The 19683-nt window shown below is 41.8% G+C and overlaps 1 protein-coding gene across 1 annotated transcript in view; it reads left to right on the top strand.

The window, feature by feature from the left end:
* PYGB (glycogen phosphorylase B) overlaps positions 1-19683 on the top strand; it is a 112049-nt gene that overhangs the window by 38935 nt on the left and 53431 nt on the right. Inside the window, exon 2 of the mRNA XM_064275681.1 lies at positions 19580-19681. Within this exon, the coding sequence (XP_064131751.1) occupies positions 19580-19681 (102 nt within the window). The remainder of the gene's footprint in view (positions 1-19579; positions 19682-19683) is intronic.

The following is a 19683-nucleotide window of genomic DNA, read 5'->3' as shown; positions in this document are numbered from 1 at the left end:
TATAAATGCCCTTTATTATGTTGGGAAATTTTCCTTCTATTCCTATTTTGCCGAGAGTTTTTATCATGAATGTGTGTTGAACTTTGTCAAATGCCTTTTCTGCATCGATTGATAAAATCCTGTGGTTCTTGTCTTTTGTTTTATTTATATGGTTTACATTAATTGTTTTTCTAATGTTGAACCATCCCTGCATACCTGGTATGAGTCCCACTTGTTCATGGTGAATTATTTTTTTGATATGTCGTTGAATTCCTTTGGCTAGAATTTTGTTGAGGATTTTTGCATCTAAGCTCATAAGGGATATAGGTCTGTAATTTTCTTTTTTGGTGGTGCCTTTTTTACCTTGTTTTGGTATCAGGGATATGCTGGCTTCATAGAATGAATTTGGGAGTATTCCGTCCTTTTCTATACTCTGAAATACTTTTAGTTTTGGTGGTGTTACCTCTTCTCTGAAAGTCTGATAGAACTCTGCAGTGAAGCCGTCAGGGCCAGGGCTTTTTTTTGTTGGGAGTTTTTTAATTACCTTTTCAATCTTTTCTTTCATTATGGGTCTATTTAGTTTATCTACCTCTGTTTGTGTTAGTTTAGGTAGGTAGTGTGTTTCTTGGAATTCATCCATTTCTTCTAGGTTTTCCAATTTGTTAGGGTACAATTTTTCATAGTAATCTCATATAACTTTTTTTAAATTTCATTTGGGTGTGTTGTAATATTGCCCATCTCATTTCTTATTTGGGTTTTTTGCTTCCTTTCCTGTTTGTTTTTTGTCAGTTTGACTAGTGGTTTATCAATTTTGTTAATTTTTTCAAAGAACCAGCTTTTGGTCTTGTTAACTGTTTCAGTTGTCTTTCTGTTTCATTGAACTCTGCTCTAATTTTTATTATTTGTTTTCTTCTGGTGCCTGAGGGTTTCTTTTGTTGCCCTCTTTCTATTTGTTCAAGCTGTAGGGATAATTCTTTGATTCTGGCCCTTCCTTCTTTTTGTATGTGTGCATCTGTTGATATAAATTGACCTCTGAGCGTTGCTTTTACTGTGTCCCAAAGGTTCTGATAGGAAGGATTTTCATTCTTATTGGATCCTATGAATTACATTATTCCATCCTTAATGTCTTCTATAACCCAGTTGTTTTGGGGCAGGGTATTGTTCAGTTTCCTAGTGTTTGATTTCTTTTCCCTGCTTTTTCTGTTATTGATTTTTACTTTAATGGACTCATGGTCAGAGAAGATGCTTTGTAGTATTTCGATGTTTTGGATTCTGCTAAGGCTTGCTTTAATGACCTAATATGTGGACTATTCTAGAGAATGTTCCATGTGCACTAGAGAAGAAAGTATACTTGGCTGCTGTTGGGTGGAGGGTTCTGTATATGTCTATTAGTTCAAGTTGGTTGATTGTGGCGTTTAGATCCTCCATGTCTTTATTGAGCTTCTTTCTGGATGTCCTGTCCTTCACCGAAAGTCGTGTGTTGAAGTCTCCTACAATTATTGTGGAGCTGTCTGTCTCACTTTTCAATGCTGTTAGCATTTGTTTTATGTATCTTGCAGCCCTGTCATTGGATGCATAAATATTTAATACGGTTATATCCTTGTGGCATATTGTCCCTTTAATCATTATATAGTGTCCTTCTTTATCCTTTATTGTGGGTTTAACTTTAAAGTCTGTTTTGCCAGAAATTAATATTGCCACTCCTGCTCCTTTTTGATTGCTGTTTGCTTGATATATATTTTTCCATCCTTTGAGTTTTAGTTTGTTTGTGTCTCTAAGTCTAAGGTGTGTCTCTTGTAGGCAGCATATAGATGGATTGTGTTTTTTTATCCATTCTGCCACTCTCTGTCTCTTTATCAGTGCATTTAGTCCTTTAACATTCAGCATAATTATGGATAGGTATGAGTTTAGCACTGTCATTTTGATGTCTTTTTTTGTGTGTCGTTGAACGGTTTCTATTTCCCACTAATTTTTTGTGTTGTGTAGCTTATCTTTATATATCATCTTTTCCTCTTATTTGTTGTTGTTGATTTTGTTTCTGCTGAGTCTGTATTTTTTTCTTGTATTTTATTTTGATGTGTTAGATAGTTAATCTCCTTTGTGGCTACCTTAATATTTACCCCTATTTTTCTAAGGTTAAGCCTAAGTTTTATTTTTGCATATCGTCTTGTCTTCCTCTCCTTTTGAGAGACCTATGACTACATTTCTTAGTCCCCCTTTATTATTTTAATGTTGTCATCTTTTACATAATGACATCGCTGTTTCTCTGTTTTGAGCGTTTTTTCATCTTTATTTATTTTTGTGATTTCTCTGTCTAGGTTAACATCTGATTGCTCTGTCCAGTGTTCTAGTCTTGGGCTGATAACTGATATTACTGATTTTCTAACCAAAAATATTAGTATTTCTTATAGTTTTGGTTTCGTTTTTACGAATTCCCTAAACTCCTGTTTTCTGGAAATGTCCTAATTTCACCTTCATATTTGAGAGACAGTTTTGGTGGATATATGATTCCTGGCTGGACATTTTTTTTCCTTCAATGCTTTATATAAGTCATCCCATTGCTTTCTTACCTGCTTGGTTTCTGGTGAGTAGCCTGAGCTTATTCTTACTGGCTGTCCTTTGTAGGTGACTTTTTGTTTATCCCTACCTGCTCTTAAAATTCTCTGCTTATCTTTGGTTTTGGCAAGTTTGATTACGTCTTGGTGACTTTGTTTTAAAATCTACCTTATGTGGAGTTCGATGAGCATCTTGGATTGATATCTTCTTATCTTTCACAATGTCAGGGAAGTTGTCTGCCAACAAATCTTCAACAGTTCTGTGTGTATTTTCTGTTATCCCTCCCTGTTCTGGTACTCCAATCATTTGTATGTTATTTCTCTTGATAGAGTCCCACATGATTCTTAAGGTTCCTTTATTTTTTTAATTCTTTTATCTGATTTTTCTTCAAATATATTAGTGCCAAGTGATTTATCTTCAAGGTCATCAGTTCTTCCTTCCACTTGCTCAGTTCTGCTCCTCTGACTTTCTATTGAGTTGTCTAATTCTGTAATTTTATTGGTAATCTGAATTTGTGATTGTTGTCTCTCTATGGATTCTTGCAGCTTATTAAGTTTTTCATTATGTTCTTGAATAACTTTTTTAATGTCTTCAACTGTTTTACCTGCGTCTTGACTGATTCTGCATGTTGCCTGATCTTCTTCCTGATGTCATGAAGAGTTCTGTACATTAATCTTTGGAATTCTGTATCCAGTAAATCCAAGAATCACTTTCATCCAGAAGATCCTTTGATTCTCTGTGTTGAGAGCTTGTTGAAGGGATCATGGTCTGTTACATGGTTTGATATTGACTGTTGTCTCCGAGCCATGTATAAAGTATTGTATTAGTTTATTTTATGTTTGCTTACTGTAGCCTCGTTTCTTGCTTTTTGTTGTTTTGATATCCCCAGATGGGTTGCTTGAGTGAGCCAGCTTGATTATTTTTGCCTTTGGAGCTCTGTCATCCTGTCACTAGGTGGCTAGAGCTGTTATCAGGTGTATGAGCTTATGAGTGCATTCACTTTCTTTGTGTGGATTCAGCTCAGGTGTCCAGGTAGCCGGTCATCAAGTGTGTTGTACAGGCTCTGTCCTACAGTCTTAGAAGGCCAGGGGTGTTTGGTGTAGGTACGCTCTGAACAGAGCACGGGGCTGAGAACCGTCCCCAGAGTGTCTCTGAGGAAAGCGCGTCCCTGTTACCTAGAGCGTACAGGTGGGTGGGTTCTGCAGGGTGGACTATGGGCACCCAGTGGTTTTGGTTGTAAGGACTGGGAGGTACCAGTTATCCTTGGACTTTTGTCATGGGTGGCTGGGTGACCTGAGTGGAGCCACCAGTCCTTAGGCACCTGATGTGGGTAGGTGAGGGCCCTGTTTAATAGGCAAAGCAGTGTCAAATAGCAAACACCGACCTCTCCACCACAGAGCTTAAACAGTTGCAGTCTGCCAGCAAGGGCCTGTTCTGAAATAGGCCCACACAGGTCTATGCAGGGGATAAAGTTATTCAGAGTCAACGGACTGTTTATGCCTGGGTAGGAGCTGCTTCTGTCCTGAGCTTCCTGGTTAGTGGAGCCGGCAAATTATCTTCTCCCTCCGATATGAATTTATTCCTTCTCCAAGTCCGGGAGCATGGCTCAGCATGCTCCAATGGGCCTATCTCAGGCCCAGGGAAATCAACAGCCACTGAAGCTGATTTAGGGCCGGGGGGAGGGGGCTTGGTAAAATATACACAAGTACTTAGCTTTTGCTGAGAGCGCCATTCTTCTCTGGTTCGGGAGGTGTGAGTAGGCTATGCAGCTGGCTACTTCTCCCTGAGGAAACAGCAGCTGAATGCTACCACCAGCCTGCCGCAGCCGCGGCTGGGAGTGGTCCCTGAGGGATCCCAGCGATTGTGGTCTGGCAACTCCTCTCCGCTTCTGAACCGACTCTCCCACCCCGTCACTCAGTCTGTTTTCTAACTTTGCCTTTGATGTTCAGGGTTCCTACCTTGTCATAAGTATAATCGTTTCACTTGATTTTTTGGGTCTTTGTTGTAAGAGGGATCGCCGGAAGCATGTGGCTATTCCGCCATCTTGGCCCCGCCCTTGAGTCCCTGCTTTTACATCTTCAGGGTATATACCTAGGGATGGAATTGTTGGTTCATATGATATTTTTTTATGATAATTCTGCCAGCGATGGATGAGGGTTCCAATTTCTCCACATTCTCTCCAACACTTACTATTTTCCATTTTTCCGATTTTTTTTTTTTTAAATAACCACTAGCTTGAGGAGGAAATTCAAAATTAACAAAGATATTTTAAGGCAAAATACAGATACTTAAATCCATCAATTAGAATTTTCTCCTAAGGAGGCTATTTCTTTTGCTTTAATAATCATGACAATGATATAACTTAGGGGAAGGTTTGGTTACCTACAGAAATACAAAATCAGAAGTCATAAACAGACATATAACGGTCCTCACTGTGTGCCAGGCACCATTCCAAACAGTCTGCATACATAAATACCTTTGAAGCTCACAGCTACCCTTTGTGGTAGGGACTATTGCTGTGCCCATTTTAGAAATGAGGAAACTGAGGCATAGAGTGGGTAAACCACTTGTTCAAGGTCACTCAACTACGAAGCAGCAGAGCTGCAGTTCAGCTGCTACAGAAGGCTGAAGTTTACTGGAGATGCAGTGACAGAGGACCATGTTAGACAATACTTTGGGACTACACTCAGCCAAATACAGAAGAAGGGAAGCTATATAGGACAAACAACTTGGTTTCTTCGACAAATAAAATGCAGGACAGAAAAAGGAGGGAAGAGAAACCTATAGATTGAAAGAACTCTCAAGAGACGTTTCAACTGAATATAATGTGTAGAGGTGGGTTCTATTAACCCATTTTAGAGATGAGGAAATCGAGGCTCTGAGTTAAATAACATGTCCAGGGCCGCCTGGCAGTGCCAGGATGTAGACTCCAGTTGGCTTGCCTCCAGAGCCCACCCACAAGAGTTTCATGTCCTCACCTCTTATGCAAAGGTTCAGGAGGAGGCTGCCAGTAATATTTGTGAAATTAAATGAACTGGTGAACTCTTGACATCTGTATTCAACTTAGGATAAAAACTAAGAGAAATTTAAAGATTTCATGTCTAGGCCTAACATTTTATAACTCAGTATCTGTCCATGGAAGACCAGATAATATGACTGTTATTCTAATTTACACACCAACCATGAACACCAAAGATAAAGAAATTTAAGATTTTACAACCCGTTGCAGTCTGAAATTGATCAAACATGCAAGGTTTATTAATAATTACTGGTGATTGGGATATGAAAGTTGGAAACAAAGAAGGATCAGTAGTTGGAAAATACAGACTTGGTGATAGAAATGACACTGAAGATCACATGGTACAGTTCTGCAAGACCAACGACTTATTCACTGGAAATGCTTTTTTTCAACAACCTAATCCACAGCTGTATAGGTGGACCTCACTGGATGAACTACACAGGAATCAAATCAACTGTGTCTGCGGAAAGAGACAATGGAGAAGCTCAGTAGTCAAGACAAAGCCAGGGGCCAATTGAGGAACAGACCATCAATCACTCAAGTGCATGTTCAGGCTGAAGCTGATGGAAATCAAAACAAGTCCATGAGGGCCAAAGTACCACCTTGAATATATCCCGCCTGAATTTAGAGACCAGCTCAAGAATAGATTTGATGCACTGAACGCTAATGACTGAAAACCAAAAGAACTGTAGGAAGACATCAAGACATCATACATGAAGAAAGTGAAAGGTCATTAAAAAGACAGGAAAGGAGACCAAAATGGATGTCAGAAAAGACTCTGAAACTTGCACTCAAGTGCAGAGTAGCTGAATGTAAAAACAGCTTGGGGGTGGTGTCTGACAAGGGGGAAGGAGAAACAAGACCAACAGTGCAAGGCTGACTCCCATGAGGTGGAGGCCAGACAAGCCACCTTTCTCTGCCCTCTCTACCAATTTTGACACCAACCGTCCCTCCCACAGCACTTTCTACTGGGTTTGATAATTCATTGCAATGGCCACACAGAACTCACAGACCATACTTACAATTATGGGGTTTATTAGGGAGTAACCGTTACAGTTCAGGCTCAAGAACACTCAGGATATAGTTCTTCCATCAGGACAGCCTCTCCCCAGCTGTGCTCGAAGGCACGCCTCTCCCTGACCCTCAGTGTCTGCCCAAAGGCACTCAGCTTTCTCCCCCCATGGGCCAGGAAGCCTACTGCGCTGTCTCCTGCTGCCAGATCTCTGCTGTTGGGTCGCTCCTTCCTTGGTGGTGGTGAGCTCCTCTTCTCTGCTCTGGAATTACCTCCCTTTCAAGGCAAAACTGACCAATCCCCTTGGTGGGCCACAATTACCATATCACACAGTCATCTGGGTGGGAGTTACAAGACCATGGCTAGAAAGGCCACACACAACAGTAATTAATCGCAGTGCACTGAAGCAAACAGGTGAAATCATGAAGTAAAAGCACTGAACAGAAGATTTTAAAGGGTGGCTCAAGAAGACAAGGTAAATTATTATGATGAAATGTGCAAAGACCTGGAGTTAGAAAACCAAAGGGGAAGAACATGCTCAGCATTTCTCAAGCTGAACTGAAGAGAAAATTCAAGTCTCAAGTTGCAATATTGAAGGATTCTATGGGCAAAAAATAGAACCCAGAAGCATCAAAAGAAAATAGAAGGAATACACAGAATCACTGTACTAAAAAGAATTGGCCAATGTCCAACCGTTTCAGGAGGTAGCATATGATCAAGAACCAGTGGTGTTGAAGGAAGAAGGAAAAAATATAAGCTGTACTGAAGGCATTGGTGAAAAACAAAGCACCAGGAACTGATGAAATACCAACTGAGATGCTTCAACAAATGGAAGCAGCACTAGAAGAGCTCACTCATCTTTCTCAATAAATTTGGAAGATAGATACCTGGCCAACTGACTGGAAGAGATCCATATTTATGCCTATTCCAAAGAAGGGTGATCCAACGGAATGTGGAAAGTATTGAATGATATTATTAACACATGCAAGTAAAATTTTGCTGAAGATAATTCAGAAATGGTTGCAGCAGTACATTGATAGGGAACTACCAGGAATTCAAGCTGGATTCAGAAGAAGACGTAGAATGAGGGATATCACTGCTGGTGTCAGATGGATCTTGGCTGGAAGCAGAGAATACCAGAAAGGTGTTTACATGTGTTTTATTGACTATGCAGAGACCTTCAACTGTAGAGACCATAACAAATTATGGATAACATTACGAAGAATGGGAATTCCAGAACACTTAATTGTGCTCATGTGGAACCTGTACATAGACCAAGAGGTAGTAGTTCAGACAGATTAAGGGGATACTGCTTGGTTTAAAATCAGAAAAGGTGTACACCAGCATTGTATCCCTTCACCACACTTCATCTGTATGCTGAGCAAATAATCCGAGATGTAGAAGAATGGGATATCAGGATTGGAGGAAGATTCGTTAACAACCTGCGATACGCAGATGATACAACCTTGTTTGCTGAAAGCAAAGAAGACTTGAAGCACTTACTGATGAAGATCATAGACTACAGCTTTCAGTATGGATTACACCTTTCATTATGGATTACACGTCAACAGAAAGAAAACAAAACACAACTGGACCAATAACCAACATCATGAGAAACAGAAAATATTGATGTTGTCAAGGATTTCATTTTCTTGGGCCCCTGATTAATGCCCATGGAAGCAGCAGTCAAGAAATCAAATGACGTATTACATTGGGCAGATCTGCAAAAGACCTCTTTAAAGTGTTGAAAAAACAAAGGTGTCAACTTGAGTATTAAGGTGTGCCTTACCCTTTTCAGTCGTATCATATGCATGCAAAAACTGGACAGTGAATAAGGGAGACCTAAGAAGAATTGATGCCTTTGAATTTTGGTGTCAGCAAAGAATTTTGAATATACCACAGACTTCCAGAAGAATAAACAAATCTGTCTTGAAAGAAGTACAGCCAGAATGCTCCTTAGAAGTGAGTATGGTAAGACTTCTTGCTTACTTTGGACATGTTAACAGGAGGAACCAGTCCCTGGGAAAGACATCTTGGTAAAGTAGAAAGTCAGTGAAAAAGAGAAAGACTCTCAGCCAGATGGATTGACGCATTGGCTGCAACAGTGGGCTTAAACATAGCAATTCTTGTGAAGATGGCGCTGGACCGGGCAACGTTTCATTCTGTTGTGCTTGGGGTTGCCAAGTCAGAGCTGACTTGATGGCACGTAACAATAACAACCACCTTTGTGACTCGCTTCTTTCATTTAGCATAATGTTTTCAAGGTCCACTGATGTTATAACGCTTAATTCCTTTTTATGGCCAGATAACATTCTGTTGTTTTGGATATACAACATTTTATATATCCATTCATCAATTGATGGATACTTGGGTTGTTTCTACCTCTTGGTTATTATAAATAACTCTGCTGTGAACATTTTTGTACAAATTTTTGTAGAGACACATGTTTTCGTTTCTTTTGGGCATATACCTAGGAGTGAAATTTCTGGGTCAAATGGTAACTCTATTTTTAACTTTTTTGAGGACCTGCCAGACTGGTTTTCAAAGTGGCTGTACTATTTTACATTCCCACCAGCAGTATATGTATGAGCGTTGCAATTTCTTCACATCCTTTTAACACTATTATCTGACTTTATTTTTCAGTCTGACTTTGATTCTAGCCATCCCAGTTGGAGTGAAGTGGTATCTCACTGTGGTTTTGATCTGCGTTCCTCTGATGACAAATGATGTTGAACATCTTTGCTTTTGTATTTGCTTTGGCAAAACACCTGTTAAGGTCATCTGCCCATTTTTTAATCGGATTGTCTTTTTATTATTGAGTTGTAGGTATATTCTAGATACAAGTCCCTTATCAGATACATGATTTGGAGATATCTTCTATTCTGTCTGTTGTCTTTTCACTTCCTTTTTTTTTTAAATAGTGCCTTAGGTGTAAGTTTACAGCTCGAGTTAATTTCTCATACAGAAATTTATACACATATTATTATATGATATTAGTTGCAATCCCTATAATGTGACGGCACACTCCCCCTTGCCACTCCAAGTTTCTTGTGTCCATTCAACCAGTTCCTGTCCCTACCTTCTCATCCTGCCTCCAGACAGGAGCCGCCCATTCGGTCTCTTCTATCTGCTGGTACTGAGAAGTGTACTCTTCAAGAGTACTATTTTATGTTTTATAGTCCAATCTAATCTTTGTCTGAAGAGTGGGCTTCAGGAATGGTTTTAGTTCTAAATTAACAGAGCATCCAGCAGCCAAGACTTTGGGGGTTCCTCCAGTCTCAGTAAGACCATTAAGTCTGGTCTTTTTAGAATGTGATTTCTGCTCCACACTTTCTCCCCCTTAGTCGGGGCCTCGCTGTTGTGTTCCCTGTCAGGGCGATTATTAATGGTAACCAGGCACCATCTAGTTCTTCTGGTCTCAGACTGTTGAAGTCTCTGGTTTATGTGGCCCTTTTGTCTCTTGAGCTAATGTCTTCCTTGTGTCTTTGGTGTTCTTCATTCTCCTTTGCTCCAAGTGGGTTGGGACCAATTGATACATCTTAGATGGCTGCTCACAAGCTTGTAAAACCCCAGATGCAGCTTACCAAAGTGGGATTCAGAACATTTTCTTAATAAACTTTGTTATGCCAGTTGAGCTAGATGTCCCCCGAAACCATGGTCTCCAGACTCTAGCCCTAGCTACTCTGTTTCTCAAAGTGTTTGATTGTGTTCAGGAAACTTCTTAGCTTCTTTTCACTTTCTTGATGGTGCCCTTTGAAACACAAAAGTTTTTAATTTTGGTGTGGTTCAGTTTATCAATTTTTTCCTTTGTTGCTTATGCTTTTGGCATCATGCTTAAGAAATCATTACGTAATCCAGGGTCACGAAGATTTACACCTACTTTTTCTTCTCTTTCTAAGAGTATTATACTTTTAGCTTTTATAGTTAGGCCTTTGATCCATTTTGGGGTTAATTTTTATCAGTGATGTCAATTAGGGGTCCAACCTCATGCTTTTGCATGTGGATGTCTAGTTGTCCCAGAATCTTTTTGTTGAAAACACTGTTCTTCCTCCATTGAATTGTCTTGGCACTGTTGTTGAAAATCAGTTGACCGTAACTGTGAGGCTTTATTTCAGAACTCTCAACTCTATCCCATTGGTCTGTATGTCTGTCCTTATGCTAATACCACACTGAATTGATTATCATAACTTTGTACTAAGTTTGAAACCAGGATGGATGAGCCCTCCAACTTTGTACTTTTTTTTCAAGATTCTTTTGGCTCTTCAGAGTCCCTTGAATTTCTACCTCATTTTTAGGATCAGTCTGTCAGCCTCTGCAAAGAAGCTAGCTGGAATTTTGATGGGGATTGTGTTGAATCCATAGATCATTTTGGGAGTATTGCCATCTGAACAAATGTGACACCTTCCAATTCACTAACATGGATTGTCTTTCTGTTCATTTGTTGTTGTTGTTAGGTGCTGTCGAGCTGGTTCAGATTCATAGCGACCTTACGCACAACAGAACAAAACAGTGCCTGGTCCTGCGCCATCCTTACAATTGTTGCTATGCTAGAACCCGTTGCTGTAGCCACTGTGTCAATCCATCTCATTGAGGGTCTTCCTCTTTTTCGCTGACTCTCTACCAAGCACGGTATCCTTCTCCAGGGACTGATCCCACCTGATAAAAAAAAAAAAAAAAGAATTTTTTTTTTTTTTAGCACGTCCAAAATATGTGAGACATAGTCTTGCCGTCCTTGCTTCTAAGGAGCATTCTGGTTGTACTTATTCTAAGACAGATTTGTTCATTCTTTTGGCAGTCCATGGTATATTCAGTATTCTTCACCAACACCACAGTTCAAGGGTGTCAGTTCTTCAGTCTTCGTTATTCATTGCCCAGCTTTCGCATGCCTATGAGGTGAACGAAGACACCATGGTTTGGGTCAGACACACCTTAGTCCTCAAGGTGACATCCTTGCTTTTCAACACTTTAAAGAGATCTTTTGCAACCAATTTGCCCAATGCAATGCATCTTTTAATTTCTTGACTGCTGCTTTCATGGGTATTGATTGTGGATCCAACTAAAATGAAATCCTTGACAACCTCAGTCTCCTCTCTGTTTGTCATGATGTTGCTTATTGGTTCAGTTGTGAGAATTTTCGTTTTCTTTATGTTTAGGTGTAATCCATACCAAAGGCTGTGGTCTTTGATTTCATGAGTAAGTGCTTCAAGTCCTCCTTACTTTTAGCAAGCAAGGTTGTATCATCTGCATAATGCAGGTTGTTAATAAGTCTTCCTCCAATTCTGATGCCCTGTTCAGCTTCACATAGTCTGCCTTCTCAGACTGTTTGCTCAGCATACAGATTGAATAGGTATGGTGAAAGGATAAAATCCTGATATACATCTCTCCTGACTTCAAACCACGCAGTATCCCCTTGTTCTGTTCGAATGACTGCCTCTTGGTCTGTGTACAGATTCCTCAGGAGCACAATAAGTGTTCCAAAATTCCCATTCTCCACAATGTTATCCATAATTTGTTATGAGCCACACAGTCGAATGCCTTAGCATAGTCAATAAAACACAGGTAAACATCTTTCTGGTATTCTCTCCTTTCAGCCAGGCTCCATCTGACATCAGCAGTGATATCCCTGGTTCCATGTCTTCTTCTAAATCCAGCTTGAATTTCTGGAAGTTCCCAGTTGATATACTGTTGCAGCCACATTTGAATGATCTTCAAAATTTTTGCTTGCGCGTGATATTAATGACATTGTTTGATAATTTCCACATTCAGTTGGATTACCTTTCTAGGGAATAGGTATAAATATGGGTCTCTCCCAATCAGTTGGCCAGGTAACTGTCTTCCAGATTTCTTGGAATCAATGAGTGAGCACTTCCCACACTGCATCCATCGTTGAAACATCTCAGTTGGTATTCTGTCAATTCACAGAGCCTTGTTTTTCGCCAATGCCATCAGTGCAGCTCGGACTTCTTCAGTACCATCAGTTCCTAATCATGTTACCTCGTGAAATGATTGAACATAGACCAGTTCTTTTTGGTATAGTGACTCTATGTATTCCTTCCATCTTGTTTTGATGCTTCCTGCATCGTCTAATATTTTCCTGTAGAATCTTTCAGTATTGCAACTGGAGGTTTGAATTTTTTTCAGTTCTTTCAGCTTGAGAAATGCTGAGCATGTTCTTCCCTTTTGGTTTTCTGTCTCCAGGTCTTTGCATATGTCATTATAATACTTTACTTTGTCTTCTCGAACTGCTCTTTGAAATCTTCTGTTTAGCTCTTTTACTTCATCATTTTTTCCTTTTGCTTTAGCTAGTGGACATTCAAGAGCAAGTTTCAGAGTCTCTTCTGACATCCATTTAGGTCTTTTCTTTCTCTCCTATCTTTTTAATGACCTCTTTCTTTCTTCATGTATGAAGTCAAATCTGCTTTTGAGATGGTCTCTAAATTCAAGTGGGATATACTCAAAGTTATACTTTGGCTCTCGTGGGCTTGTTCTAATTTTCTTCAGTTTCAGCTTGAACTTGCGTAAGAGTAATTGATGGTCTGATCTGCAGTCTCTGGCCTTGTTCTGATTGATGATACTGAGTTGTTCCATCATCTCTTTCCACAGATGTAGTCGATTTGATTCTTATGTGTTCTGTCTGGCGAGGCCCATGTGTATAGTCGTCCTTTATGTTGGTGAAAAAAGGTATTCACAATGATGAAGTTGTTGGTCTTGCAAAATTCAGTTGTGCTATCTTTGGCATCATTTCTATCAACAAGGCCATATTTTCCAACTATCAATCCTTCTTCTTTGTTTCCAGGTTTCTCATTCCAAGCACCAGTAATTATCAGTGTGTTCTGATTGCATGTTTAGTCAATTTCAGAGTGCAGAAGTTGGTAAAAATCTTCAGTGTCTTCATCTTTGGCCTAAATGGTTTGTGCATAAATTTGAGTAAGAGTCCTATTAACTGGTCTTCTTTGTAGGTGGATGGATAGTGTCCTTTCACTGACAGTGTTGTACTTCAGGATAGATCTTGAAATGTTCTTTCAACGCCATGTTGAAATATTCTTTTCAACGCCAAATGAATGCAATGCCATACCTCTTCAAGTTGTCATTCCCAGCATAGTAGACCATATGATTGTCTAATTCAAAACGGCCAGTACTAATCTATTTCAGCTCCCTAATGCCTAGGATATTGATGTTTATGTGTTCGGTTTCATTTTTGACGATTTCCAATTTTCCTAGATTCATACTTCGTACATTCCAGGTTCCAATTATTAATGGACGTTTGCAGCTGTTTCTTCTCATTTTGAGTCGTGCCACATCAGCAAATGAAGGTGCCAAGAGCTTGTCTCCATCCACGTCATTAAGGTCGACTCTACTTTTAGGAGACAGCTCTTCCCCAGCCGTATTTTGAATGCCGTCCAACCTGAGGGGCTCATCTTCCAGCACTATATCAGAATGTTCTGCTGCTATTCATAAGGTTTTCACTGGCTAATTCTTTTCAGAAGTAGACTGCCAGGTCCTTCTTAGCTTCTTAGTCTGGAAGCTCAGCTGAAACCTGTCCGCCGTAGGTGACCCTGCTGGTATCTGAATACCGGCGGCATCGCTTCCAGCATCACAGCAACACACAAGCCCCCACAGTATGTCAAACTGACAGATGTGTGGGGGTCCATTTATTTAGGTCTCCTTTAATTTCTCTCAATGAATTATTTTGTAGTTTTCAGTGTAAACATCTTACGCGTCCTTTGAAATTTTTTTCCTAATTTCATTTTTGAAATATTCATTACTAGTCTATAGAAGTATAGTTGATTTATGCTTGTATCCTGCCACCTCGATGAAATTCATTTATTTCTTCTAGAATTTTATTAGTTGATACGTTAGGTTTTTCTATGTAAAAGATCGTGTTATCTGCAAATAGAGATATTTTTCTTTCCAATGTGGATGCCTTTTATTGCATTTTTTTTCCCCCTAATTGCCCTGAGTAGAACCTCCTACCTAGAAATAATGAGGGAGACATCCTTATTTTGGTCCTGATCTTAGGGGTAAAGCTTTCAGTCTTTGACCAAGATGTGGATTTTTCATAGATGCCCATTGTCTGGCTCTTCTTAGGTCAGTATCGTACTGCTTTAATTATCTAAAGTTCTTAAAGCTTGTCACTATTCTTGGGCATTGCTCTTCCATAATTATTTTGTCCAATGATTTGGAACATTCTTAACAAAGTGGCGGAAATGCTGCAGAGAATTCCGCATGGGTAAATGTTACCCCGAGCAGGTCCTGCTCTGTGCAGCTTCTCGTCAGTAAAGACACTGAGGTGAGGAGGGAGGAAAACCCTTTACTCTAAGTGCACAGACAAGGAGTAAGGAGGCGTATACCTCAAATCAAGCTCCCCGAACAAAGGGAGGCACAACCTTTTATACGCTCTCTCACAAGGAAGTACATACAAACATTATGGGCTATGTAGGTTATTATGGGCTCAGTAAGACAAACTGCATTTTTTTCTTTGCCATGTAGGCTAGTAAACTGGGTTTGACTGGCTTGAGCCACACTAGCGCTTTGAGGACAGTGGACAGGAGGAGGCAGGTTCCCCTTGGTCTGAGCAGCTGCTGATTGAGGAACACCCAGCCTCTATCACTTAGGGCTTTGTTTGATAATGGCTGAGCAGCTTCTGGCAGTCTTGGCAGTCATTAACAGCTTACAGCTTCCTGGTTTGTGCATAATCAATTTATGTAAGCACAACTCAGAGTTACATTCTGGAGATTTAAAAGTGCTTTAGCATAATTTGTGTAATCAGTATTAAATTTTTACTGGAAAAGTTTTTGTTGTTTAATAGTTTTAAAAAGTCTAAAAATGGTGTCTGGGATATCATAGGACTTAATTCTGTGGTCGTTGGCATAAACAGCCTGGTGAGGTGGGCAACCCTGGTTTGCTTGCTCTGAGACCCTGTGCCAGTTTCTGGACCTCAGTTTCCTCTCTGTCCTGCTATGACCCAGTGGAGTGCCATGGAACATTCTAGGGGCTTCATGTGCCGCTTCTCCTCTTCACCTGCACCCCACGCTTTTCCCCCTCACCTGCACCCCACGCTTCTCCTTCTCACCTGCACTGGACTCTTCTCCTCCTCACCTGCACCCGATCCTTCTCCTCCTCACCTGCACCAGACCCCCTCCTCCTCACCTGCACCCGACGCTTCTCCTCCTTACCTGCACCAGACCCCCTCCTCCTCACCTGCACCCGACGCTTCTCCTCCTTACCTGCACCTGACCTCCTCCTCACCTGCACCCGACACATCTCCTCACCTGCACCCGACACATCTCCTCCTCATCTGCACCTGACACATCTCCTCCTCACCTGCTTCTCCTCACCTGCACCCGACACTTCTCCTCCTCACCTGCACCTGACCTCCTCCTCCTCACCTGCACCTGAAGGCAGGCTGAATCTCAGCAGGCTCTACCACCTGTGAGGGCCACACAGGTGGTGCCGACTTGAAGGAAAAAGTGAGTGAAGTTTGTTTTGTCTACTTGGAAAACAGGTATTATTCAAAGCTAAGTGTTTTTAGTGCCCTGCTTTGTATAAAATGCTTTCTCTGTCTCCTTGTCATAAAAATGTGTGTAACAAAACATTGGCCTTTCCAGCCTTTTTACGTGTACAATTCAGTGACATTAGCTACTGCTTACAGGTTTTTATTGACCTTAACAGACACCCAGTGCCCCTTAAGCAATGACTCCCCACCCCACTTCCTCCCGTCCAGGTAACCACTAATAGACTTTGGTTTCTGTGATTTACAAAATGCACTTCTGAGATTGTGAGTGAGATTTTAAAATGCCAAACTTAAAGCCTTGTGTTACGAGAAAGGGTTCCATCCCAGAGTCTAAACACTAACAGTCTGCAGATACCTTTTCCAGGTACGCACTCTAACTCGCCTGTTCCTTCTTAGCTGGAGCTCGGTCCAGCTGGTGCTGAAGACTCTTTCCTGAGACTGCTTACCTTTGCTTTGGCTACCTTCAGATTGTGAGACACGCACATTTATCACAAATAGTAGCACTCCTGTCCACTTCCAACCCTTTTTCAAAGGGTGTTAGTTGCCGAGGAGTGGATTCCAACTCACAGTGACCCCATATGTGCAGAGTGGAACTGTGGACCATAGGGATACCAATGGCTATGACCTTTCAGAAGCAGATGGCCAAGACTACCTTCCGAAATGCCTCTCGGTGGGTTTGAACCGCCAGCCTTTTGGTGGTTGGTAGTCCAGCGCTTAACCATTTGCACTGCCCAGGGACTCCTTTTTCATCTTTTTTTCAAAGCCACCTTTTTCTTCAGGTGTGGTGTTTGCAGCTATAGGTGAGTTCACCTTGCCTGTGTGGATGGTGTGGTTTTTCTCTCTAGTCCTGCTCACACTGCTGTCTAGAGCTACACAGTCCACAGCCCGCGAGCGGGCTGCATCCTAACTGTGGTGCTTGTGGTAGTGACCCAACATGGGACCCACGTGTAGCGATGGCCAGTGTTTGACCCACTGGCACCTCCCACTTGGAGACGTCCACTGCAGTCTTTACCTTTGCTGCATCAACTGCTTGTGATTTGGTTTGCTCTCCCTCCGGAGAAATATTCTCATAGTTCATTAGGAAGCCCCAGGTCCAAAAATTCACACCAAGATGTTAAGTTGAACCTCCTCTCCTAAGGCAGTCCAGGGGGTCCACCACTATTATTTTTAAGAGAACACTCTGTTGATAGTCGAGTTTTTAAGTTGTTCATGCGCGTTGAAGAACACATCCCCTACCATGTGTATCCTATTGAAAGAGGAGGCGTTTGGGAAGTTGAGTCCCCCACTCCAACCTTTTGAGGCTGCTCCTTGGTTCTGAGGAGTGTAGTTTCTACTGCAGTAAAATGCTAAAATACAGGTGCAAATGCTGCTGTGGGACCCAGCTGGCAGTGCTCCTGGGACTGCTGTTGGCTGGTGGACAGCCCTGTGGGCTTTCACAAAGGTCTGGCCAGCTGCTGGTCAGAATTCTAAGCCTGTCCAGAAGAGACATTCTAGGAGTTATATGTGACTTACCCCCTGAATCTTGAGATTCATTTCCTCTCCCCACATGCACACACACACACACCCTGTTCAAGGCCTTGCTTTGTTTTTTAACTTTTTATTTCGAAAGAATATTGGAACTTCAGAAGGTTGGAAAGATAGTAGAGTTCCCGTATACTTACCTTCCCTTAATGTTAAATTCTTGTACAATCAGAGCATAATTACCAAACGAAAACATCAACATTGGCCCAATCCTTTATTCCGACCTTACCAGTTCTTCCTCTGATGTTCTTCTTCTGATCCAGGGTCTAATCCAGAATGCCATATTGTATTGCTTTCTTTAGTCTCCTTCTATCTGCAATAATTTCTCCATCTTTCCTTGACAGTTTTGATGAATACTGGTCAGGCATTTCATAGAATTTCCCTCAGTTTGGGTTTGTCTGATATCTTCTCATGACTAGACTGGAATTACCAATTCTGGAAAGAAGATCTTAGAGAAGTACCCTTCTCATGACCATATCAGGGGAACCTGGTATCCACATAAGTTATCCCTGGTGCTGTTCACCTTGATCGCTGGGTTAAGGTGGTGTCTGCCTGACTTCTCCGCTGCAAAGTCACTGTTTTTCCCTTCCCACACTCTGTTTGTTAGAATTGAGACACTAAGCTCAGCCCTCACTCGAGGAGAGGGAAATTAAGCTCTGCCTCCTGGAGAGAGGAGTATCGGAGAATTTGTGGACAGTTGTTAGAACCACCATCAGAACCCGTTGCTGGCAAGTCAGCTCTGACTCATGACGATGTCATGTGTGCAGAGCAGAACTGTACTCCGTAGGGTTTTCAATGGCTGCGACCTTTCAGAAGCCAAATGCCAGGCCTTTCTTCTAAGGTGCCTCTGGGTGGACTCAAACTGCTGCCCTTTTGGTTACTAGCTGAGTGCTTAATCATTTGTGCCACCCAGGTACTCCAAACAAAACAAAACAAAAGCCTCCAAAGTAGTTAATAAATATCCCGTGGTGGTGGTATTGCAAGGCCGTGAAACTCCTCGTTTGTCCTCGGAATTGCCGCGTGCGTTTCTGTGCCCAGCAGTGGCTCCGCCTGCAGCACCCGCACTGTGGTGTGTTCACAGGGATTCTCTGCTTCGTCCCGCCTTCCATGTTTGTTACCTGGATTCTTGTGTGAGGAAGATTTGCCCTTTTTTTCTGTTTATTTTTTCCAAGCCTTACTTTAAAAGAATACAGCAAGTGGCGTGTGGTGCCGTTCTCGGTTAGAGCCAGAGCTCGGAGTCCACTGCACTCACTGCAGCTCTGCCCCTGGCCGCTGAGGCTGTCCGTGGCCCTGAGATATAAGTGGTACGGTTCTGGGGAAGTGCTCAGCTACACGTGTCGTCCTCGTCATTACCTCGCCTCACGTACACAGAGCCGTCCCAGATCTGCACCTCCCAAAAGCCAGCGGCCAGGAATTAGGCAGAGAACAGAGCTCTGCCCAGCGGAAATGGCAGCATTCATTTGTTCAGCCTGTGTCTGCAGGCAGTGGTGGTAAATAAGAGAAGTCGCTGATGTCCGTGTGAACTTCACAGCATGTGTCACTGGCTGTGTTGATACTTGAAAATATTTTTTTACCTTAGGAGGTTGTTTGTCCCATGTTAGACAAGTGATGCAGAAATTTGCCTAATGGCACACAGCTGGTCAGAGGCCCTGCCAGACCCGGGTTGGGTCCCCCCAGCTCTGGGAGCCTTGTTCCTAACCACAGGGATGACCTGCCTCCCAACACATCAGGTCAGAGAAGTACATGCTCTGCTTTTGAAGGGTGTCCCTTGGGTGTGCTACACTTGAAGAGATTAGGTTAGCAAAGGCACGTGGAAGTGAGTGAGTCCATTATTTGGATGGTGCAGGGTAAGTATAGTATTCACATAAATGAATCCCCTAAGTGGGTGTTCCTATGTCCCCACTCTCACCCCTAGTCTTCCTAATGTGTGGGGATGAAATTAGAGTTTTAAGATTCTTTTTTTTTTTTGCTTCCTCAGCGCATTTACTATCTTTCCCTGGAATTCTACATGGGCCGGACACTGCAGAACACGATGGTGAACTTGGGTCTTCAGAGTGCTTGTGATGAAGCTATTTATCAGGT

This window comes from Loxodonta africana, chromosome 24, assembly GCF_030014295.1.
Source record: "Loxodonta africana isolate mLoxAfr1 chromosome 24, mLoxAfr1.hap2, whole genome shotgun sequence".
In the NCBI taxonomy this organism is placed as follows: domain Eukaryota; kingdom Metazoa; phylum Chordata; class Mammalia; order Proboscidea; family Elephantidae; genus Loxodonta; species Loxodonta africana.
This window is presented reverse-complemented; position numbering and strand designations above follow the sequence as displayed.